Below are 25,441 nucleotides of genomic sequence, written 5' to 3'. Positions count from 1 at the left end.
AAAGGGTGATGGGGGTGGGTTGAGAACGGACTGACCACCTCAGGTTGCCAGAGCATGTGAGGCTCACGCAGGTGCCTTTGGAAATGTGAGCTCTACATTGAGAAACAAGGCATCTTCCCGAAGCAAGCGATTCTCTTGTTAAATAGCTGTGCCTGCTTGCCTTTAGCACTAAAGTTCTTTGGTCAGTCTTTATTTTAGGCTCCATTTGGCCTCGCTTCAGGTTTCCCCCGAAGTTTTAAGTCTCACCAAGAGTAAGTGCTTTGACACTCAGGGTCCCCAAACCATTCCCCACTTAAGCCTCAAGGAACCTCAAGTTTCTGTGCGTATTTGTAATTATTTAAAATATGCACGGCATCACGCTCGAAGGTCTCGAGACAGGTTGTCGTGAGGCCAAGGGCCAGCCCACTGGTTCTACAACTAGGCTTGAAGCTGCCAGGCTGACCCTGAATCCCACCCTGCCCGGGGAGGGTCCCTGAGCCCCTCGGAAGCTGTTACGGGACCCACTGCTTCCACTTTGCTTTTGCTTCACGTCTGTTCGTTTCCTGCCCACCCGCCCAGATGTGTCAGTCGAGATGGAAACTGCCGGGTCCCTATCCAGCGAGTCTTTAATTAAAGCTCTTCTGTTCGTTGCTGCCCCTCTGCTCTTAGGCGGAACCGGCGTCGTCTAACAAGTGGCAGCTGGATAAATGGCTCAACAAAGTGAATCCCCACAAGCCGCCGATTCTGATCCAGAATGAAAGCCACGGGCCGGAGGGCAGCCAGTACTACCCCGCGGGGAAGGACGGCGCGCAGCAGCAGGCGGGCAAGCTCGCCGACCTCTGCCAGGCGGGCCTGCGGGACAAGGAGCTCAAGAGCGCTGGCAAGGAGGAGCAGAGGCCGCGGACCGCCAGCAAAGGGCCGGGGAGCAAGGCCGCCAAGCAGAAGTCCCCGCCCGCCGCCGTGGCCGTGGCCGCCGCCCCACCGCCCGCCGTGCCCAGCGCGCCCGCGGACAGCGCCCCGGCGCCGGCGCGGAGGTCGGCAGGCAAGAAGCCCACCCGGCGCGCCGACAGGACCCCTGCCGGCGACGGCGCCAGCGGCCACCGGCCCGAGGAGCCCGCGGCTGGGGACGCACCGGGGGCGAGCGTGGGGAGCGCCCCGGAACCCGCCAGGCCCCGGCCGTGCGGCACCGGCAGGACGGGCCACCGCAAGGAGCTGCGCGCCGCGGTGACCTGCGAGAAGCGCCGCACGCGGGGGCTGAGCAGGATCGTGCCCAAATCCAAGGAGTTCATCGAGACCGAGTCGTCCTCGTCCTCGTCTTCGGACTCGGACCTGGAGTCGGAGCAGGACGAGTCGCCCCTGCCCAAGCCACCAGCTGCCCCCGCTGCAGGCGCCGAGCAGAGGCTGAAGGAGGCCGGCCCAGGCCCGGGCGGCGCAGCCGGACCCCGGGCCCCAGTGGGCTCCATCAATGCCAGGAGCAGCAGCGACTTCGCCAAGGAGCTGGAGGAGCAGTTCTACACGCTCGTGCCCTTCGGCCGCAACGAGCTCCTGTCCCCGCTGAAGGACAGCGACGAGGTCAGGGCTCTCTGGGTCAAGATCGACCTGACCCTACTGTCCCGGATCCCCGAACACCTGCCCCAGGAGCCGGTGGTGCTGAGCGCCCCCGCCGCCAAGGACGCAGACAGCGCACAGCCACCCAGCCACCCCCTCGACGCGCCCCCGGAGAAGGCTTTGCCAAAATCCAAGAGGAAACGCAAGGTAGGCCTTGGGGGGGCGGGGTGGAGCTCTCCTTTAATTCGGGGCCAAAGTTGGAGAGCGAGGTGGGCTCTGGTTGGCGTGCACCTGGCCCGGGAGCTTACCTTCACTTGACACCCCTGGGGACTTCCTCTGGGCCAGGCACCGTGCATTTTAGGGTATCGCTGCACCCTTAGACCTGGCCAATGAGGTGGGTACTGGCATTGTCCCCTTTCATAGTTTTAGATCATTAATTAAGCCCTGGTCCCCTGCATGTTGAAATAACCGCAAAGAAAATAATCCTCGAGCGTGTGCAACGCAAGCCCCATGTGGGCGTGTGTAAAAGCCGAAACCCACGGTGGATCCTGTTTTTGCTGGGAGGCGAAGAAAGCAGTAAAATGCACGCCATGGAGCCCCTTCGAGGCACCCCCCAGCTGCCACCTGCCAAGTCTACCAAGTCCCCGCTCAGGGGCTCACCTCACAGTAAGACGTGGGATACCACAATATTCACCTAGAGTGAATCGCCAGGGACCAGAAGTGGGGGGCGGGGGCTCGCTTAGGGAAGCGGAGCTCAAGACGATAAGTTCCTTGCTGGCAGGAGTCTCTGTCTGTTGATGGGTGTCCCTAGCAGCTAGGATAGTTCCGGGCACGGAGGAGGCACTCGGCAAGTGTTTGTCAAATGACTGTTTCATGACTTGGCCAGAGTCTGTTGTCCCCACCTGCTGCTGTGGTCAGCTGTGGGTGCTGCACCCAGGTGCGGTGCCCCACCCCATCAGAGCTTTGTGCCAGGTGAGAGACTTCACTCTGGAGATGGCAAAGCTGTGGAGACAAGGCAGAGGCGCTGGGAACCATGGAAGATGCAAATCGAAGGCAGTAGCTCCTTCCTCTGTGTCTCCGCCCTGCACTCCTCTCCGTTCTAGCTCTTTCCATGCTCTAGCGCAAGGCTTCTTAACCTTTTTTGTTCCTTGGACCCCTTTGTCAGTCAGGTGAAAACCATGGACCCCTTAGTGAGTCCACACTATACTGTGTGTTATTTAATAAATACATCACACCCTCACCAACACGTCCCCACAGGAGTAATGTTTTTTTTGAATTTCAATTCAAGCTCACGGACCCCTGGCTGAGAAGCCCTGCTCTCATGGCTTCCATGAGTGTGGGGCCTTAAAAAGCAGGAATTGGGGTTCATCAGATTTTTTCATTTCCCCCAGCATCTAATACATTCCCTGGTACTTTGTAAGTGCTCAGTTAATTTATGTTGAATGACTCAAGTAATCAGTAGAATGAATGTGATATTACCTCTGGGATTGTTGGATAAAATGGCTAGACTAATGGGAATATAGAGAGAAACATGTTATGTGTAGATCCAGAGAAATATAGAGATAGAAATTGATAAACATAGAGTGGAAATATGAACAGCTTTCTAGACATACATAGATCTAGAGAGTGAGATATGCAGAAAGACATACATATAAATCCCAGAATATTCTGTTTTAAATAATTTTATTATTCATGGCCATCTTTATTTTAACTTACAAAACTTCCTTGACTCTAAGCCTGATATCCAACCGTACTCTTAAAATCTAATGACTCCCCAGTAAAGGCAGACACAGATGTGCCCGAGCATTTTGTGGCACGCTTTACTCAGTATCCTCAGGCCAGGCCCTGGAGGTGGGGGACCAGGAGGCCAGACCTCCGAAAGACTGACTCCGGCCCTGCTGGAGCGTTGAGCCAACCACTGAAGATTCGGAGCTTTGATTCGAGCTGCCCACCAGAGCACTATCTCCGTGTGAGCCTCTGGGACCCCCCTGCTACAGAACGTGTGGCAACACAGCGCCAGCTAGAGAGAGGAGGCCCGAGCCTTTCTGTCTTAGGTGCTGGCGCCTGTGTCCTGGACAGTGCCACAGAGAAGCCTGAGTGTGCCATGAACGCGCTCCTGCCACTTCACAGGAAACGGCGCCTACTTGCATTGCCGTCTAGTGCCTGTCTAAAGTTAAACGTCATCATGGAAATGAGAAGCCAATCAAAGTAGCGTTTCGTTTAAAGGTACTTGAAGGATTCTAAAATGTCAGTGCATAGTTATCCGTAACTAGGTGTAAGGCACAAGGAGATGACAACCGCTGCTTGAAATTCATAAAGTGCATGAATTTTAAAAAGAAAAAAAGCCCCAAGTTTCTCACTGCCTTTCCATTAAGCCTGGAGAATGTGCCCTTTTTCTACCTTTTCTGATACCAAGAAATGCCAAAACGAGTGACACTGAAGCTACAGAAAGAATTCAGAACAGGTCTCTCTTTTTGGGGGGTGGCGGGGGGCAGGCCTGTGGATGGCAGAGCAGATTTCATAATTCACAGTGCCCCCTCCAGAGCTTTGACATGGACACGCGGCTGTCCCCTCCACCAGCAGTCATTAGTAAGCCGGACAGCCGCAGCCCTGCTCCTTGAGGCGCGGACTGGGAGCCCACACAGCACCCAGAAGGTCGGCCGTCGGCAAAGCGCAGGGTGGGCCTTCTGGGAGCCCCCCAAGCGCCTTGGGGCCTCTAGAAACGCTGAGCGGGTGGGTCTTCCCTTACCCATACAGTGTGAAAACGACGATGACTGCAGGGAGCTCAAGAAGGCCCCGGGGGAGAAAGAGAGCGCCTCGCGACTGCCCGCCTCTGCCAGCACTCCCTTGTCGGCGAACCACTGCAACGTGAACCTCAACAGGTAGGTGCGTCCCCAAGAAGGTGGAGGGGAGTTGGAGGACTGATTTTTTAGAGCAGTTTTAGGATTACAAAAAAATGAGCAGAAAGTAGAGAGAATTCCCATATATCCCCTCTGCCCCTGCACACATTCTCCCTATTATTGTCTTGTGGTAGAGTGGTACATTTGTGACCACCGATGAAACACTATTGACACATTATTGTCAACTGAAGTCCATGGTGTAGTTGGACTGTCCATCCAGGTCTATGGGTTTTGACAAGGGCCTGAGGTCATGTCTCCACCATCATGGTTTCCTACAGAAGACTTTCGCTGCCCTCGAAGTCCCCTCTGCCCCACCTGTCCATCCCTCTTCCCTCCCCCTAGGCCCCTGGCAACCACTGATCTTTCGCTTCTCAATCAACATGTAGTAAGGGGTCCTCCTTGTCTTTTGGTAGCTTGACAGCTCGTTTCCTTTTATTGCTGAGTTAACCCATTGTGTGGCTGTGCTGCCGTGGGATCTCCATTCACGTGTTGATGGACATCTTGGTTGCTACTAGGTGGTGTTGGTTTGAGTAAAGCCACTATACCCATTCACATGCAGATTCTGGGTGGACATAAATTTTCAAAACAGTCAGATTTTTAATGACTGGTCTCCATCTGTATCTCCAGACTTGCTTCTCTCAATTTAAGTACTATCATTCTGCCAGGAAGGGCAGCTCACGCCACAGCACCATTTGGCTGTAGAAGACATTTCTTTGTGATGACAGACCAATCACTTTGTTGAAAAAACAGTACTTGAAACACACAGTTTTGCACCCCCAAAGACACACCCCTCCCCCTGAAAATCTAATAACTGAATTTCAAACCATTATTTTAATAGTAGCAGCTAAATTTGTGGTCCTATAGAATCTGTGCCTGCAAAGTGAAACTTCCACGGAGGAAGGCCCTGTTAACACACCTCTAAAGGGTTCCAGATGGACCCCCGCTGCACTGAATCCCCTCTGTGATAAATGACTTTCTAGCGAGGCAAGGACCCAGATATTTATTATAAGCTAGGAGCTTATCATCAGTCATAGACGTTCTTTCCATTTAGAAATTCCACGGCCTGGAAACCACCTTTCCTCTACGACACTCCTCAGTCACCCTGTCTGTGGACAGAAGAATTTTTAGCAGGAGATTAATGTTCAGCACAACACATAAAAATGTATACCAAAAGGTTAGGAAAAGATGGAGAGCAGTACTAAAACTCGGAGAGGAAATTGGAGAGGGGAACACACACGGGCAGGCCCTCCACGGGCAGGAGTCACCTTGGGGGGAAGACAAAGGCTCTCGACGGGCCGAGCCCAAGGGCAGACGTGCCTGAAAGAGAGACACGTGGTCCCAACGTGCCACACAGTCACATGTGCACTTTGTGACCCACCCCCCCAGCAGGGCAGGCCTACTAACTACCATCATTTCTAAGTACTGGTGAATGGAGACCATCAAGATGTCAGCAAGAACCGTAGGAAACTAGGAAAAGATCTGTGCTTTCTTGCCTTCATTCATAATGGAAGGAAAGGCTGAATTCAGTTAGAGGTTAGTGAAAATGAAGATGTAACTTTTTTCCATCCAAACTCTCAGCCCCAGGTTAAAAACCCCTGCTCTCAAGCCTTTGCTTGAGCCTCATAGCTCTGATATTTTCATTTAGGTCAAATCATGGTACAATGCCTATGAAAGTACTTTGAGTTCATTCTAGGGAAAGTGGTCTGGATAACTCTGGAAAGGCAATTACCACTCTCCAGTTTGACCAGTGTGATAAGGCATTCCCAGGTAAAAGTGATCCATCCCCATCCCAAAGAGAAGACCCAAAAGAAGTCAATTTGAAACTAAGTATACACTTGTAATGACATAGAAGGTGTAAACACACTTCTACTATATTTAATGATTGATTTTCACATGTACATTTAAAATCATATAGTATATAAAATAATATAGATTCTTTTTTTAAAAAGGTTTATTTTTTATTTCTCTCCCCTCCCCCGCTAGTTGTCTGCTCTCTGTGTCCATCCACTGTGTGCTCTTCTGTGTCCACTTGTATTCTTGTCAGTGGCACTGGGAAACTGTGTCTCTTTTTGTTGCGTCATCTTGCTGCGTCAGCTCTCCCTGTGTGCGGCGCCACTTCAGGCTGCACTTTTTTCGCACCGAGCGGCTCTCCTTCTGGGATGCACTCCTTGCACATGGGGCTACACAGGGGACACCCTTGCATGGCATGGGCCAGCGCTGTGCATGGGCCAGCTCACCACATGGGTCAATAGGCCCTGGGCTTGAACCCTGGACCTCCCATGTGGTAGGCGGATGTTCTATCAGTTGAGCCAAATCCGCTTCCCTAGATTCTTTTCTTCTCTTTTTTAAAGATTTTATTTTTTTATTTATTTCTCTCCCTTCCCCGCCCCTCCCCCCCCACCTCCGCCCCATTGTCTGCTCTCTGTGTCCATTCGCTGTGTGTTCTTCTTTGTCTGCTTGCATTCTTGTCAGGCAACACCAGGAATCTGTGTCTTTCTTTGTTGTATCATCTTTATGCATCAGCTCTCCATATGTGCAGCGCCACTCCTGGGCATGCTGCAGTTTTTTGTGCAGAGCAGCTCTCCTTGCGGGGCGCACTCCTTGCAGGTGGGGCTCCCCTATGCAGGGGACACCCCTGTGTGGCACAGCACTCCTTGCACACATCAGCACTGTGCATGCACCAGCTCACCACACAGGTCAGGAGGCCCTGGGTTTGAACCCTGGACCTCCCATATGGTAGGCGGACGCTCTATCAGTTGAGCCACATCTGCTTCCCGATAGATTCTTAAATACTACTTCTTCACTCACCTTTCAAGAAGCAATTGCATTCACATCCGTCTTCAGTATCCATGCCTTCCTAACCCCTAGATGAGCCATGTTCTGATCCACCTGAAATGGTTTTCCAGAGCACTTCTTTCTAAGTTGTTAGACACATGATGCCTTTTGAACCAGAAATCTGTCTCCAGAAATTCTACTGGTACATGCATCTGTTTGATTAACATTAAGAACCTGGGCTTTTTCATTTGTTCTTGTGGCCTGTGCTGGCAATTTTTGCACTGTAGCCACCAAAAATGAAATTGCTTTTTAACTTTTAGTGGCCTGTCTGGAGTGATAACCAATGAGTGTGATTAACCCCAGGGATAATGACTAAATTTTTAAGTGTCTTTACCATTTTTTTTAAGTGACTTGCACCCCAAATTAACACCAATCCAAGGTCCACAGGCGGGAGGAATAGAATATGGATTACAGTAAATTTACTGGTATTCTCCCATAGAACTATTGTAACTAGTAATGGAAGAAGCGGTAGCATTGATCTGGAGAAAGTGGCCAAGGTAGTTGCTGAGGGCAGGGAGAGGGAAGAGATGCAATGTGGGGGCATTTGGGGACTTGCAGTTGTCCTGAATGGTATTGCAGGGTCAGATGCTGGACATTGTATGTCCTGCCATAACCCACTGAATGGACTGGGGGAGAGTGTCAATTACAATGTAAACTATAATACATGTGGTGCAGCAGTGCTCCAACATGTATTCACCGAGTGCAATGAAGGTGCCACAATAATGAAAGAGGTCACTGATGTGGGAGGAGTAGGGGGTGGGGGGTGAGGGGTAGTCTATGTGGGAACCTCTTATATTTTTAATGTAGTATTTTTTGTGATCTATGTGTCTTTAAAAAAAAAAGACAATTTAATAAAAAGAATAAAAAACAATGATTGAGTTAATTTCAGGCTAATTAGTCTTCCCCAAAAATACTGTTCTTAAAAAAATTAATTAACAATATGATATAGATTGTAAAGACTCGAAGATAAGTGAACTCCCTCTTCTTTGATGGTTAATTTGGGAGGTGGGTTATATTCAGGTTTATACAGTAGTTTCAAAGGTACTTTAAAATAAGGAACTAGGAATCTGAAAATGTAGCTCCTAAAGACAGTTTTTTTATTCTGTATTTTGGTCAATGTCTGGTTAACTCAGAAACTGAACAATTGAAAGTTGGCTTCATGCTTTGCAGATTGTTCTGTGTTTCAGTTATTTTCCATGTAATTATTACAAGCTCAAATGCTAGCAAAAGTCTTTGTAGAAATGAAGAATTTGTGTATCGTTGTTAAATGACTTTTTTCCCTTCCTTGCTGCTTATGCTTTATTGGAAAAACAGTAAGTCGTTTGTTCGGTATTTTGGAATCCTTGGACAAGAAACTCAGAAAATGAAGGTATTCTCCTTCTTAAGTCATTTACGTTGGCACTAGTTACAAAATTACTGTTCATCCGAAGAGTAAAGAAACTATGAGTGAAATTGGTTTATTGTTTGCTATGGTCCTAATACCGTGAAGTCTATTTCTGGTATATCAACTTCTTCCTACCAGCAGCTTTTAGGTTTGGGTCACACATAAAACATCTGCGTTGCCCTGTGCTGGCAGTGACATTTCGTTACTGTAATTTCCTTTTCAGCTTGGCAATACCAATAAATAAAAATGAAAAAATGCTCCGGTCACCCATCTCACCCCTCTCCGATGCGTCGAAACACAAATACTCCAACGAGGACTTAACTTCTTCCAGACCTAATGGCACCGGTTTGTTTACTTCTGCCTCCTCCAACAAAAAGCATAAGGCCGAGAACCAGCTGCAGCCCCTGGCTGGAGACCTCACGGTAGGTTCACACTCCTCTCTCAGCGCCAACGCGGGCTGGCACGCAGGCCCGGCCTGCCCCGTGCCTCGCGCCGTCCGCCCACTGGCTTGGACTGGCTCCGAGTCCCTCGTGCCACTTGCGGGGGGCCCTGGCCAAGCAGAGGGCCCTACAGGGGACCTGAGGAAGAAGAGCCTGGAGGCGCCATTTCAAGTCTCTTCTTTTTCCAAAGGGAGCAGGATTTTATTTTCCCACTCTGAAAAGTGGGACATAGTATCCCGGGCCATAGTAAATTGAGACTTTTGAGCCAACTGACCCTTTTATTTGCAAAGATCCCTTGCCCCAGGGCAGAGTTACATCTGGGATTGAAACCCCGTCCCTAACTCCGCAGGGTCCCCACTCCTCCCTGAGCAGTGTAGCAGCCACGGTGTACTCATGCCCACCCCACCCCTCAGCCACCTTCTCAGGAGCATTTCTGGGGCCCTGCGCTCCCTGCAGAAGGGTGGCAACTTGTCTAGCGGCCATGTGACCCGTGGGAAGTTGCTGAACCTCGAGTCAGTTTGTCTCTTTTCTAAAGAGCCCAACACCCGTGGACACCCCTGGGACAACTCGGTGTGCTAATTCCCCTTCCCCACCACCCCGTCTCTAACAGCTGGTGGCCTGTCCCATTGTCCCTCCGGGGTACCTCGTTCAGTTCCAAACGCTCCGCACTTCTCCCAGGTCCCTGTGCCGAGGGCACTTGGTGAGACAGGAAAATAAGGGGAGTCCTGAGAAAGAGACCAGAACTCTGCAGAGAAAGATGGGGGGACAGTACTTAATGTTTTGTCTCATGAATTAAAAATGCAAATGTTGATCAAAGGTCCTGCCAAAGCATAACGCTTATACCTCATCAGGGAATTAATTATCTTACTCTCATTTGAGAACAATTTTCTTTAATTACAGGTTGAAAGAATCTCAGAACTCCATATTAGAAAAACATGGGATAAAAAGCTACCAATTCCAATTCTGGTCTTTTTTTTTTTTTTTTGCCTTTCTATCAAGCAACTGTGAGGCAAGGAATTTTAAAACGATTACAGGTTTTATTCAGTCAATCGTTTTCTGAACAGGTGATTACTGAGCACCTTCTTACGGCGTGCCAGACACCGGGCACAAGGCTTTCCTGTGAGCTTGCAGGGTAGCTGGGGAAAATACCTTAGACCAGGGGTCCCCATATCCGTAATGAAACTGCCCGTGCCAGAGAGGGGCATGCCGATCCCCCAGAGCTCTTCTGCAAGGAGGCCTGGCCTAGGATGGGGCTGGCATACCTTTGCTCTAAAGCAGGGCTGCTCACGCTGTTGATACCTGCAGCCAGGTAATCCTTTGTCTTGGGGACAGTCCAGCGCATGGCCCCACTCGATCCCACAGCACCACCCCACACCCAGGCAGGACGCCCAGCTGCCCCTGGTGGAGAACTGCGACCGCGAGGGGTCAGGGCATAAATATTTAGGCTCTGCGGCCACAGGTCCTCGGTGGCTGCCACTCAGCTCTGCGTCGTGGCAGGAAAGCAGCTCTGGAAGTGCAGGAACGAATGGGCGGGGCTGGATTCCAGTAAAACAGGGGTTCCTAAAGGCAGATGCGGCCCCAGGCCATGCGTTGCCCCCTGATTTAGGATATCTAAAGACCAATAGGAGATGGGACGGGGGGCGTCCCGGGCAGAGGACACGGCAGTGCTGTGCGCAAGGAGGAGCTGAAAGCTGGCCCAGGCGGCAGGAGCAGGGAGAGAGAGAGGTGGGCAGGCGCCGGGGGCCACGTTCCTGGTTTTGTTCTTTTAACAGAAGCTCGTGGACACCTTCGAAGGATTCTAAGGGCAGATTTGGAAATCTCACATCATATTTCCCTGGTCATATATGTAAAAATAAACCCTAACCGTCAACATGTCACCTATAAAATCAGTCCACTATTTAAAGAAGCAGTTTGGACACCATTTTCTTTACTTCAGAGAAATCAGTTTGCATGCCAGAACCAAAGAGAGTTGTTTTCTGATCTATGTGTTTAGCACCTACTAGGTATTTTTGTGAATATTTGTAGAAGGGAATGTACATTCCCCAGGAAATCTGATTTCTTAATTTCTCCACAGATCAGTAGTGTTCCTTTGTTAGATGCGTTTTAAATAATTTCCAGAAATCCCCTTTGGCGTTTCCTGTCCTTCACAGACAGCTGAGAACCGTGAATGTGCTAGAAATGCAGGTTCCCAGGCCCACCCCAGCTGTCCTGCACCAGAAACCCTGGGGGTGGGGCCCTGCGAGGCACAGGCACACCTCCCCACACACCCACGACTCTGATGCACGGTCAGCTTAGGGTCTCTGGTCCAGTGGACTGGACAAAGGGGCCTCACCTGAACCCCAGGCCCTGGGTAGCTGTTGGAGCTCCAGCAAGTTGGTGCCGAGCTCCGTTTCTGCGTCCGTGCGAGCGGGCAGAACAAGACTGCTTTGCTGATGTTGTGCGAATGACACTGGACGTAAGTAAAAGTCCCGTGCGTGTATTTTTTTTTTTTTATTCTTACAATAGAGACCCCAGAACCAAAGCTGCTCTGTTTAATGGGTTGACCTTCCAACCCAGTGGCCAATTTCTCAAAGACCCACTTGTCGTTTGTTGTTTAGAAAGCCGCGCACAATTCCGAAAACCTCCTCCACACCAAGTCAAGGCTGCAGACGGAGCCGTGGTCTCCGGTCTCCAGTGGGCACAGGGACTGCAAGAGGCAGAAGCTCGTCTTCGACGACATGTAAGTGGGCTCTTTGCTAACACGTGGAGGGGCAAGGCCAAGTCGAGCTCCCGGGTGGAAGGGCACGCGCCTCTGATTCGCGGGGTGGCCGTTCTCTGCCCCTTGGTAAGTTCAGGACGGCCCTCTCCGAGAGTTGGAGCCTCCACTCTGGCTGTGCCTCTGCAGCCTGGTTGGGTTTTTGAAGCCGCTGCGCTCCAAAGCAGAAGAGCCAGTGCTCGTGGGCGGGCGTTTAGGAAGCAAGGGATAGCTCTAAGTGGGTCTCCCGTGTCTGAGCACCTGCATTTGGTGCTGTTGGCAGTTTTATGCTACCAAAAAGAGAGGCTCTTTCGGTTTTGTTATAATAGACAAAGAATAATAGTGGTTTACTCCTGGAAACCCCTCCCACCCCCTGGTGACGTAGTCTGTGCAATGTAAACAATTCTTATACAGGAAAAAATATCCTGCCATCCTTCACCCAGTCTCAGAGCTGAAACCCAAGTATTACTTGCACCCCCAGCATCAATATAAAAGAAGAGGTAGGGAAGCAGATTTGGCTCAACAGAGTGTCTGCCTACCACATGGGAGGTCCAGGGTTCAAACCCACGGCCTCCTGACCAGTGTGGTGAGCTGGCCCCCACACATTGCTGATGTGCACAAGGAGTGCCATGCCATAAAGGGGTTCCCCTCATAGAGGAGCCCCATGTGCAAGGAGCATGCCTGGTGAGGAGAGCCGCCCAGTGTAAAAAAAGTGCAGCCTGCCCAGGAATGGCGCCGCACATACAGAGAGCTGACACAGCAAGATGATGCAACAAAAAGAGACACAGGGAAGTGGACTTGGCCCAGTGGTTAGGGCATCCATCTACCACATGGGAGGTCCGCAGTTCAAACCCCAGGCCTCCTTGACCTGTGTGGAGCTGGCCCATGTGCAGTGCTGATGCACGCAAGGAGTGCTGTGCCACACAGGGGTGTCCCCCATGTAGGGGAGCCCCACGCACAAGGAGTGCACTCTGTAAGGAGAGCTGCCCAGCGTGAAAGAAAGTGCAGCTTGCCGCAGAATGGTGCCGTACACATGGAGAGTCGATGCAGCAAGATGACGCATCAAAAAGAAACACACAGGCGGCGGACTTGGCCCCGTGGTTAGGGTGTCTGTCTACCACATGGAGGTCTGCGGTTCAAACCCCGGGCCTCCTTGACTCGTGTGGAGCTGGCCCATGCGCAGTGCTGATGCGTGCAAGGAGTGCCGTGCCATGCAGGAGTGTCCCCCGCATAGGGGAGCCCCATGCGCAAGGAGTGCGCCCCGTAAGGAGAGCCGCCCAGTGCGACAAGAAAGTGCAGCCTGCCCAGGAATGGTGCCGCACACACGGAGAGCTGACACAACAAGATGACACAACAAAAAGAAACACAGATTCCTGTGCCGCTCACAACAACAGAAGCAGACAAAGAAGACGCAGCAAATAGACACAGAGAGCAGACAACCGGGGTAGGGGGGAAGGGGAGACAAATAAATAAATAAATCTTAAAAAAAAAAGTTATTAAAAAAAAAAAAGAAACACAGATTCCCATGCCACTGACAACAACAGAAGTGAACAAAGAAGCAGCAGCAAATAGACACAGAGAACAGACAACCGGGGTGGGGGGGGAAGGGGAGAGAAATAAATAAAATAAATCTTAAAAAAAAAAGAGAGACAGATTCCCGATGCCACTGACAAGAATACAAGCGGGCACAGAAGAACACACAGCAAATGGACACAGAGAGCAGACAACTGGGGGGCGGGGGGGGGAGTAAATAAAAAATAAATCTTTAAAAATAAATAAATAAATAAAAGAAGGGGTAAGAGGAGATGTACCCAAATCACCTCCTGGATTGCTCGTGAGATGCTAAAAATGACAAATGATAAATTATAAGATGGTATTGAAAATTAGTTAGACTCTTACGGGGAGAAATATTCGGCAAGGACAAGCCTAGAAGACAGAAAATGTGGTTCCAGGACTTCAGCTTGAGTCCTGTTTTCCTCTCCAGCTGTTCAACAAGCGTCCACTGGTGTGTGTGGAGGGAGTACGTTAAGGCCTGGTGTGCAGAAAACAGTGAGCGCTGCTGCCCTCCAGCCACCTGCGGTCCAGCCGAGGAGGCAGGCTCTAAACCCCTGAGCACACCGAAGGACAGTAAAGCGTGCCAAGTCTCCGAGTCCAGCTTTCCTACCAGAAAGTCCTGCTCACGACCCGTGTCGGCCTTGCCCCTGAGGTCCAGTGGGATGGCCGCCCTGGGTGCCTCGAGAACTTAAGGCACTGTCAGAAGTGTTTGTTGTCACACCCCCGTCTTGGCATCCTCTTCTCCATCCCTCACTTGCACCGAGTCTGGGCGCCGTGTCTTTATTCACCTCTGTAGACGTCTCGAGAAATGCGAATGCAACCCTGTTCGCTTGCAGGAAGTTTGGCGGTTTCCTTCACTCAGAACCTAGAAGTTAAGCAAAAAGTCAGCCTCTCTGAGTTGGCAGGGGTGGGCGGGGGCTCTCGGGCAGCGCCCGGGGCCTAGGGCCTGGTGTCCCGGGCTGGGCTTCCCCACACAGGGCCCGCCTACCCTGCCCTCCCTCCCCGTCCCCGTCCTTCGGGGACCTCCGAGGCCTGCCCTGGCCGCAGGCTGGCCCACGCCTGTTGCGGGGTCCGTGGCCCCCTCCGCCGACCCGGCCTGCGCGCACGGCCCCCCTCAGCCTCCCCGCGGGCAGCCGGTCGCAAGGCCAACCAGTTTCAAACAGATATGACTTGGATTTTGGTTAAGTAACGGGCACAGACTGGGGGGCTTGAAAGTCCCATCCACGTTGCGGTTTAATGAGCGCATTCTAAGGCCACCGGCTTTGCAGAAGTTTAAGGGCGCACGGGAGGATGCGTTTTGCTCCTGGGCTGGCCCGGCTCCCACCTCCTGCTGCCCGCGCTCCGGGCATCTCCACTGCCCTCGCCAAGCAGTGAGGGAGGTGGTGGAAATCCCCAGGGAGGCTTGGAAACCGTCCTTCTGCCCGGGGAGCATACATCGTCCGAGGGAGTGCTAGCCGTTTTTTTAAGACAGGAGATTAGGACCATGTTTAAGGGCAATGTGGAAATTTGCATTCAGACGTCATAACCTACCAACACCATCAAAGAACAAGAAACATTCGGACGCTGAGGTACTCAAAACTTTAAACACCTCCCATGGCTGGTTCTACCTCCGTGTGCGGATAACAATACGGCGTTTAAAAAGCAAGAAGGCAAACGCGGATGGAAAATTAAAATGCAAGGAATTTTCCAATGTCTAAACCAAAAAGCTAAGTCAAAACTGGCAACAACTAAACGGTTCTATTTCAATCTGCAGTTTCTTGGACTGTTTACAAGAGGAAGCATTTCTCGGTCTGCCGGGGCTGCGGCTAATATAATTTTGTCACTATCTGTATCGACAAAGAGGCTGTTATCATTTGTTCTTCCCATTAGCAATATGTATAATTTTTCTGGCTGACAGCGACAATAAAACTGTTTCCCCTTTTATGGATATAGATATCATAAAATTAAACAGCACTCTCACATAGCCATCCCGAGGAAGAATAGATGTCTTGTGCCAATTGCCACGTGCCCCATTTGCTTTGAAATCCATAATAGTAAAATAAACTTGCAACTCAAACAGCCACTCAACAAAGAAAGCTGCAAGAAGATTCTTCCAGATTGAAAGCCAAAAGTAGATGTTGCGTCTCCTTTAAACAAAAAAAAGTGGACCTTAAGATAGCACTGGGCTGGGAACTCTGATGCTTGCCCTGGACTGCAGTCACCTGAGACTGTATAAAATGTCTCCCAGGCTAATTGGTAGATTTTGATTACCCACTAGGTGCCAGGTACACAGGGGTGGGGGCAGAGGGCATGGGGATCGATTCTCAGGTCTTAAGGGGAGAAGGAGGCACACGGGCTGCATCCCAGGAACGTTTCTCGGACTGCCGTTCCAGCCTTCTCCTTCGTTCTGTGCCAGCTTCCCTGCCAGCCACCCCCTTGACTGATGAGGGTGCTAGCGGGCAGTGAAATGACCACAGAGAGGCCACAGGTGGAAGAAAAGGACTGGCATTAATTCAAAACAAGCTAATTAGCACCTTGAGTAATTTCCAGTTGCCTGCCTTCCACTTTTAGTGATCCAGCGCTGAGTCACAGATGCCATTCCAGGGTTTAATTGTGAGAGCCCATGATACAGCTTTTTAAAAAAGTGAACTCATCTCTTTGTATGATAAATGCTCAGAAATGGTTGGATAAACCTGCGATGCGGACAACCGCAGATAGTGGGCCCTCGATCAGAAGTGTTGAATGAACCAGCTCAAGTTTAGCAACATTCCCAAGGGATACTGCCTTCATTTCTTCCTTGCCTCCTCCATGAAGGGGAGGAATCCCATCTGTGCGTGTGTTTGAATTCTTGGGCTTCCGAGCCCCTTTTCCTATGTTAGTCACCAATTAGACAGACTCCCCGTCCATGCGCTCAGGGCGCGGACAGGACTGCACTGCATCACGCTCATTTTTAAAATGTGACCGTCCTGCATAACTGACAGTGTGACCCTGCCTCCTCCTCTGACGTTTAGCAATGCACGACAGCTGCTCCTTGACAGCCACAGTTTTAAAGTGACACTGGGGCGATTACCAAATTTTTGTTTGAAAAGCAAATCCGTAAGCCTGAAAGTCAGTGAGTGACAGCCCTTGATTTAGCTCGAAGCCTGGGGACTGATCTCGGTGCTGCACCAGGAGCCCCCAACTACTTGGTGTCCTCATCAGTGACAGCCGAGTTACTGGCCGGAGAACATCCAGAAAGAACAACTGTGCCGTGAGGGCCCCAGCACAGAAGTCCTGAACAGAACAAAGTGGCGAAATACTTGGCTGCAAACGGAAGCTGCCCGGTCCCGCCAGCCGTATTGCCATGTTGGGAAGCCACTGGGCCCCAAGTGCCAGAACTGCCGGCTGCTCCCTGAAGAACACGCTGTCTCTTGGCCGTATTTCACATCGAAGAGTCAGTCACAGTCATCATCTTCAGCCAAACCACCGAAGGTGCCATCTGGCCCTGCGGCACAGCTAACGGGAGCCAAGCTACGGAAGCCTCTGGGCCTATCCAGGCTGAAGACCATGGCATGTGAAATGTGGCTGGGAGGAAGAGAGAGAGACTTGACATTTGTAATGTCATTATGTGCAGCTGGCGCATAGCTAAAACGATTTTAATTTGGTGGAGGATGGGAAGATTCCTGTATGTAAAAGGTCGCATCTCTTGCAGCCGGGCCTAGTCAAAGGAGACCAGCTGAAATCCTCGGGCAGGCGATATTCCAGCAGGGCGCTCCCGCGGGAACTGCTTCTCCGGAGGGTCTTCCATTCCCAGTTGCTTCAAAGCTGGCCCCCACCTTGGTTTGTTTTTTCCTGATAAACCATCTATACACTTTGACGAGTCTCTACCTGGAGTGTTTCCCATTATGAAATCCCTCGCTCTCAACCAGGTCCTTATTTTGTTCTCACCAAAACAGAGAGAAATTCAAAAAGGGACTTGGAGGGGTGGGCAAGGAGCAAGACCTTTCAGATCTTTCTGGTTGAGATCTTAGCTCTCTGAGCATTTTCAGGGTTTTCTAAAATATTATTATTTTAAATGTCATGCCCAGAGAAGCACTCCAACGCAAGTAATCCTTTTCCGTATCAACAGAAAGTTGCTTCTGCTCGAAGGATGAAAATCTGCCACGCTTAGCCTGTGCATTCTGGAAAGCACATCTTGCTTTCTGCCTGTGGCCGAGAGGGAAGCAGTTGTCCACGGGGGCACGTGGCCTGTGAGAATCACAGTGGAAGATTGCTCGTCCAGGAAGCCGACTTGCAGGGACTCCGGGGCGCGAGCCAACCCAAGGGTGCCGAAACAAAAACCGCATGTGGAGGCTTGCTGCCTAACTGCCGTCTGCCTGCTCCCTAAGGGGCTGTAAGCCACCGGCACCCTGGCTCTGGAGTGCCCTCAGCCATTGTGATGGCTTACTCAGCCCCCTGAAAATAATTACTTAACATCTCATCCACTCTCCTTTGTGGACGAAGTGCCTCAAAGCTTGGGACACAGTCACGCCTCTGGGATTTATCCGATGACAAGCTGACAGGCTACCAGAAGACGAATGCATGTGGTGGATGGCTGCCTATTTGATTTGGATTTCAACTTCCCTAAGAAAATTATCCAGATCTCTGCTGTGCCAAGGAACCTGCTTTTTCCAACACACTGAGCTCTCATCCTTGCCAGTTTTCATGAAACAGGATGGCTTTGCGGAGGCGCGGCGTTTCACAGAGGTAGGATTTACAGAAAGAAGTCTGCCAGCCTCTCTGTGGGAAACCAGCTCCATCTTAGCCACAAAGGAGGAGAGAAAGCAAGGTTGCGTTAATGCTCCCAGGCCAGAAGAACTATTGGGGTAGCTCCAACCACGTCATTGCTCAGAATCCAGGCCATATGGTGGTAGGTGGAGGGAGGATGAGGAGAGAAAAAGAAAATATTCTATTGGGAACAAGAGCTCAGATGGTTTTTTGTTTCAGAGGGCTCCTATTCACAAAGATACATGTGGCCGCGCTTTGGCTTTTAAATCAATCAAGACCCATTTCTGAGGAGCTCAAGACACGTACATCCATGATGCATAATTGAACTTTTATTAGGTTTGCGCATATGTCATAAAATACCATCACTGTGAGAAGCCATGTGAAGAAAGTGAAACAAACTCTAGGTTTTCCGTGTTTTAAAAAAAATCGAGAATTGGATGAAAAATCAGTTTCAGTGTTGAAATAATTAGGTTCTACTTTGCTATATTACGCCTGTAACTGCCCTGATGGTAACAACAATTTCACTTTCCTGCGGGCTTGTACGTTGCTGCGGGAAGCTAGGCCTCCTGGTAGCCTGCACCCTCTGCACTGCTGGGCAATCTGGGGGATGTCCCATTGGTCCCGCTGGCTTTATAATGCCCTGTGCAGCTAGAAATCACCTGAAAGGAGAAAATGGACCAATCATCTGACGCCGTCTTCAGTCGTGCAGTATAATGAGCCTCTGTTGTGTGCCAAGGTCAAGGCTGTAAGTAATGTGCTTTGCTGGGTCTCCGGATAATACCTTTTTTCTCAGCAACTCATGCTATTATTGAGGTTCCTGAGATATAGGCAGAAAATTACTTGTGTTATTTATCTACCTGCACCATTGTGAGAGCTTGTGACTCAGCTTGCACATCAAGTTTTAAAAATGCATTCATATGCTGCCGGAAAAAAACAGCATTGATTAAGCAATGCAGATCAGGAATTATGAGCCACTTCCATCCATAAGGCTACCTTAGAAGCTGGTGAATACTCAGATGCCATAGCTTATTACCAAGAGAACCTCTTCACGCAAATGAAAAGCATTTGAAAGGGTGATCTGCTAGTGGCAAGGTCTACAAAACACGGCAAGAAAAAAAATGACCAAACTCATCTACTAGAGTGTGGAGCGGATAATGATGTGGAGACTTTTGAGTTGCCATGGAGACAGACTCTGGCTAGTTGGCTGCACTGCTGCACCCCATCAGAAGCCACTTCTCTTTCCTGAGCTCAAAATGGACTCAGTCTTATTCAAGGAGGATTTGTTTACCTTCTACCATGTGCCTAAAACTACAGATGGAGGAATGAACAAGGAGGTCTGTAGCATGGCCCCTGTTGGGAATGTACCAATGACCCAGTTTCACCAATGCAATAACTGACTAGTCCAGTGCAGCTCAGAAGGTAATTAGATGCCCAGAAGTGTAGCATAAATAGGGAGTGCTACGTGAGATCAGGAAGGACAGAAAAGAGCAAAGATAGCAGGGAGACTTCACAGCAGCAGAACTTGAGGAGGGGTAATATTCAGCTCATAGTTGGTATTCAGTAACTGGAGGTTGAATTAATGAATGAGCAGAGAGGTGAGTGTTCCAGGCAGGAGGAAAAGGAGGAGCGGAGCTTCAAGGAAGGGATGGCATGTTACCAAAACCATGAGGAAACCACCCGGCTGTGGTTAAGGGCCTTGTGAAATGGTTTAGGGAGTTGGGCAAGATTACTGGGGACCTTGAACTGAGACTTGAGCTCATTGGCTGTGGAGTTTGATTTTAGGTCTTCGAGGAGTTTGGTGAAGTGATGAAAGCCATGCTGAACAAACATTGGTCAAGGGGCAGAGCTCAGAATGAATTGGAGGGAAACAGAACTAGAGACCAGAGAGGTGACGAAAGCCTCATCTTGGGTGGTGAGAAAAAAGAGAGGAGTGTTGGCAAGGAAGCAGTCAGGGCATTTGATCACAGGGAGGCAGGGCAGAGGTGAGGGCACCTGAACAAATAGGCTCCTGGTCCCCCCTGAGGTGCAGGAGCCAGGTCTGGCTTCAGGCAAGAGGGAAGGGGGTCTCGTCTTCCACTGTGGGTATGAAGCAAAAGGATTAAAAAATAAGTGTAAATTACCAGAGTTGGAATCAAAGCCAAACCGACACAGTATGTGGACAAAGAAGGAAAGATCATCATGTAAAGGCAAGTGGAAAGAATTTAAATGGAGGAAATGTGGGCGTCTAATTGAGGAACCAGGGGAAGCAGAGGGTCCTATGAAGGAGACCCAGGCCTCACTCACCAACGAGAAATGAGTGGAAGGTTCAGGCCCGCGTGGGGGAAGCATGGTGGTGCCATGATGAGCCCAAGATGGAGAGCAGAATCACACAGCTTAAGGAGATGCTGCCACGGTGGTCCTCATTTCTTTGTTGGAAAAGTCAGTATTGACAATTCTTTATGGAGAAGGAAGAGGCAGAAAACCAAGGTCCTTTTCTTGCTTCAGTGATTTGTAACCAGAAACTAATTATTTGCTCGGATTCTGGTTGGCTCATTGGTTGGTTGGTTGATTTGATTAAATCCATTAAAATGAGCATGATAGCTCTGGATTACAATGTCGTTTTCATGGCAGGTGGTTCTTCTGAGCATTTTGACCTCTTTGGAAAAAGGGATGCTCTCACTACCAAAAAATAAAGTAAAAGGCCCCTAGGAATCTAAAATAACGCAGTTCAAAATAAGCAGGTCACAACGGGTTAAACAGTTAATGAGTGATATCACAACTTATGTCATGTCTCCCATTTAAGGATTCCTGACTTACAGCTGATACTCATGAGTAGGTCAAGTTTATTGATTACAGAAAAAAAAATACAAAAAAAAAAAGTTTATGCTGATGGCACCTTAAATACGTGGGCTTAAAAAGTCTGTCAGACAAAACATTTAAAGGACTGACAAGTGGCTTAGCGTGCCTTGGGGGTCAGCAGGGACACTCAGGTCCGGCTCTGGATGAATTATTGTTCTCTCCCTGCAGAGGCAGTGCTGGCCAGGGTTATTGCTTTAAAAATGCATGTCTGCTGTTCATGTTTACCAGCTAGCTAATCAGAACTCTAGAGAATACATGCAGCATTTGCATTGGTACAAGGTAGATATCAATTTACAATTAACTTGGTTACAACTGGAATGTAATCATGCAGCATTACCTCGTTTCATTGTTCACTCTGAGGCTTTGAGATAATTAAACTTATATACCTATAGCTGTAGGTACCACTTATGCCTATAAATGACACTTATTTTCATAAGGCTACATAAATATACTCATCCAGACATATCCATACAATTTTTATGAGGTATATTTATAACCTTTACATTAAAAAGGAATGGTCTTTTATAAATATTATGTGAGATAAGATTTTTCCCTTGTTTTTCTTGCCATGCTATAAAACTCTAATTCACAAATTAGGCACTGGGGGGCCATATTAAAGCCACTGTAAATGTAGGCTATCTGCATAGATTTAGTGTGTTTTGAATTGCTAACTTTAGAGAAAAATAACCATGATATTTTACATATAGGCAGTGATTTGGAAATGTAAGAACCACTTGATTCCAAATTAAGCAGGGTTTTTAAATTGTGCCTCATATATGAGCAAAAGGAAAGAATATTTTTAAAAGATCTGGCACTTAAGCAATTATGACTCTAATATCACCCTCTCTTGTAGGCCACGCAGCGCAGATTATTTTATGCAAGAAGCTAAACGGATGAAGCATAAAGCAGATGCAATGGTAAGCCCTTTTCTTTCCAGATACGTTCTTCCAAATTATGTTTGTACTGCAGCTTCATCACTGGGGCAATATAGCTGGGGTAATTATAAAATCTATTACAAGGATGGCTGGGTCTGTTAAATGGAGAAATGTTTATATAATCAAGTGCTCATAGCCCAGTAAATTATGACTTCAACCAAGAATGCCTGACTGGGAAAAAGCCCTGGATAAATGAAGATTTCAATTTCATCCTAAGGTTTGAAGAGTAACTAGAGCCAGTAGAGTCTGTGGGTGGTAGTATTTATTTTCCTTTTAAAGAAATAAATCTAGGTTTACATTTTTCTCTCTCATTAGCCTGGCCAACTCTTGGCTTGGCCCCAGGATCAAATCCCTTTTCAAAAAGACTCTTGTGTCCTTCATGCGTGTTTGCCAGAATGAATACTTCATCTGAAACTGTGCAACCGCAGGAACTATTATCCTGCAGAGTGGACCCCAAAGTCACCAAGATTTGATGTTTTCAAAGAGTAGCCTTTCTTAACTTGGATCATCTCCTAGTTTGGACAGCTTGATGCAGTCAGGCAAGAGAAAGATAATTTCTGGGTTTTTCTAAAAGAGATCATGTGGTTTCTCCATCTTACCGTCTAATCATCTCTTAAGCAATTCCAGCTCTGTTCTCCTCTAACATTCACAGCTGAGCTCAGGGGCTGGGGATGACGAAGGCGTTGAGTTGTAGAGACTCCACCTGCTCATCGAGCATTTGTTGCATGAAGACCACTGCCTAGGTACCTGGGGTATGGGGCAAAATATCCACCAAGCACCAGAGGATAGAGAAGGAGGACAGAAGGACAGGTCCTTGTCCTCCCAATACCGCAGCCGGGTGGCGGGTTCTAGTCGGCTGAGGAAGCTGATGCACGTCCAGTGTTGGCGAGCAGCACTGCATCTTGACGCAAAATACCATTTCCTGCCCAGACCCACCGGGATTATTCACTCAGTGTCATTTAATCCAGCCCTACCTTTCCCAGCAACTATTTCCCAAGAGAGGACGCCCTGCTCCGGCCAGGCTGGGCCCCACCAGCCCCTAAGCATCCCTTCTTCGTGCCGGCCACAGGCGCTCTGCACCCTCAGGCTCACACCTTCAGTGTCCTCCCCAAATCCAGCCAAATCCCAGCGTTCCTTGCGAGCATCCTTTACAGCTCTCCTCCCCAAGCCCTCCCTGCATCCTCTCCCTAGCCCATCTTGCTCTGTCCCTTCCTGCCATATCATTTGCATCTGCCTCATTTTTTATTTTCTTTCACCACAAGCTACTTGCATGTGGAACTATCTCATGGGTGCACTTTTTCTCTCTCCAAATGCACATGGTCCTGGAAGGAGCTTTTGCATATCATGTGCACGTGGCACAGAAGTGGAAGCTTTAGGAGACACTGGTTGGATGAAATGGCTTCTGTAGTCCAAAAGCATGGCCAAGAAGCATTGCCTGAGAGCCTCCTGGGCTTATGTACTTTTTATAAATTTGATTTGCTAATGAGAATGGCTTGGTTCTGTATTTCTGCCTCCTCAGGTATCCTTACCAGTGAACATTTTGGTGTTTTATTTTGTTTTTAGAGGCAAGGCTTGGAGGAGTCATTCCAGTATTTGTGCTATTCTGTTTTTGATTGATGAATGAATCATTTGAAAATTGAGTAGCAAGTGCAATCCAAAGTTAGAATATGGAATTATCTGTAAAGTGTTGCAGTGTATGGTACCAGGAACTTGGTGTTTAAATTTAGAATTATGAGAATTTAAGAATAGAAAGCTGATGTGGGGGGAAATTAATGAAGTTTAGACAGATAAGATAGTCAAAAAATCATTTTTATTACCCATTTTTTACTTTGTGCTCCATCTTAGCAAAGCTGAGAACTTAAGTTTTCTCTCTTCTCTTTTTCTTTCCTTATACTCATCCTTAAGTGAGCTCCCAACTACCAGCAAAATAATCAAAATCACTTGATAAGGTGATTTTGCAGCCATGGAGATGTAAATGTCACAAATAATATTCAAAATAATCATCAAGGCCTTGAACTACCGAAATTGGGAGTACACACACCCAAAAAGTGTGAAAACTTTTGCATGGAGCCAGGCCATATGCATAGTTAGCATAGCACGAGGGACAAAGGATCAAGTTCCCAAACCATTAGGGATTAGAAAGAGGGAGACAGAAATTAAGAGCATTCAGGAAGTCTTAAGCAATTTGATTGGCCTTTGTTCTATGGATTTGGTATGTAACATTCTGTATCTAATCATCCACCTACTTACCCCAAACCAGTAGCAATTTATGAAAAATTTAAAAAAAAAAAAAAAAAACCTGCAGAAGGAAGTATCATTTCTTGCTTCTCTGAGCTCCTTTAATAGAATTTTGGAATTTTGCAAGGTTAGTTTGATGGAAGTGTATCACCTGCTTGATAATGCTGTTTAAAAAGCTATTCTTAAAGAAGAAACTGTATCAACTGTGTTGATCAGGTGGAAAAGTTTGGAAAGGCCTTGAACTATGCTGAAGCCGCTTTGTCATTTATTGAGTGTGGAAATGCCATGGAACAAGGCCCGATGGAATCCAAATCTCCTTACACGATGTACTCAGAAACGGTAGAACTCATCAGGTAAGGCCTGAGGGTTGTGCTGGGGGTTTGGGGCAGGGGGAGGTGAGGAATGGATGTCAGTACGGGGAATACAGAGAAAACAGTGTCAACCTGCACCAGCAGCCACCGTAACCAGTGCTTGTCCCGAAGTATGAGAACTTAAGATTTTACAAGTCATTTTCACACACCCTGCCTCCTTTTCTCTCTCTTTGAGCGAGGCGGGCCGGCCCTCTAACCCCAGCTGCTGCAGGGAGGAAGCTGAATGTCGGTGGGGATGTAACGTGCGGAGCTCACCCAGCCGGAGGTGGAATTTTTAACTCTGTCCGCGCCTGAGTTGTGATTTTAGCTGGTTGGGTTAGTATAATCTAAATCTTACCTGATCAGTAAATTATCCAAGGCTCATTAAAGAGAGGTCAGGAGACTCGGGGAATTAATGAACGGAAAAGCCGTCCTGACATGTGCTGACTCAGAGTGGGCACCACTCCCAGGCCGGGCTAAGACCGCATGGCAGGAGCCCAAGCCGAGCGAGCTGTGCGGGTGCCGTGCTGGGTTTCCCACGGCCGCGCTCAGAGGTGCTGTGGGAAGTCCTTTCTTCTGTGATGGAGGCCTGGAAAGGGCCTCCTTCAGGTCTGTTTAAAGAGCATGAAGGAAAAATAAATAAATAAATAAAGAGCACGAAGGGAATGCCACCCATTAACCTACCGAGAGCCTTTGTAATGCGGCTCACATTTTCAGCCTCACTGCTTGGGATGATGTCTAGTACCCATTATGTGAACTAATCCTTCCCAAAACCAGCTTTAAGAGACTTTCTCATTCTGGAAATCTATGTGACCATATGATTGGATATTTGTTTTACCATGCCCCACCGTTCCAGACAGAAGATTTCTACCCATCTTAGGTTAGAACCATTTTGGTCTGAATTGGCCCAAGGAGACTACTTGGCATTTTATCAACTCTTCTTCAAGAAATAGTTTCTAGCATTTGAAACTGTCATCCCAG

General features: G+C 48.8%; 1 protein-coding gene across 5 annotated transcripts in view; it reads left to right on the top strand.

The window, feature by feature from the left end:
- AFF3 (ALF transcription elongation factor 3) overlaps positions 1 to 25,441 on the top strand; it is a 563,374-nt gene that overhangs the window by 522,501 nt on the left and 15,432 nt on the right. For all 5 annotated transcript variants that reach the window (XM_058278184.2, XM_058278185.2, XM_058278182.2 and 2 more), the window contains 6 exons: positions 649 to 1,734; positions 4,285 to 4,409; positions 8,870 to 9,068; positions 11,684 to 11,805; positions 21,791 to 21,854; positions 24,327 to 24,463. In XM_058278184.2, the coding sequence (XP_058134167.1) occupies positions 649 to 1,734; positions 4,285 to 4,409; positions 8,870 to 9,068; positions 11,684 to 11,805; positions 21,791 to 21,854; positions 24,327 to 24,463 (1,733 nt within the window). The remainder of the gene's footprint in view (positions 1 to 648; positions 1,735 to 4,284; positions 4,410 to 8,869; positions 9,069 to 11,683; positions 11,806 to 21,790; positions 21,855 to 24,326; positions 24,464 to 25,441) is intronic.

This window comes from Dasypus novemcinctus, chromosome 17 (genome assembly GCF_030445035.2).
Source record: "Dasypus novemcinctus isolate mDasNov1 chromosome 17, mDasNov1.1.hap2, whole genome shotgun sequence".
Taxonomy (NCBI): Eukaryota; Metazoa; Chordata; class Mammalia; order Cingulata; family Dasypodidae; genus Dasypus; species Dasypus novemcinctus.
This window is presented reverse-complemented; position numbering and strand designations above follow the sequence as displayed.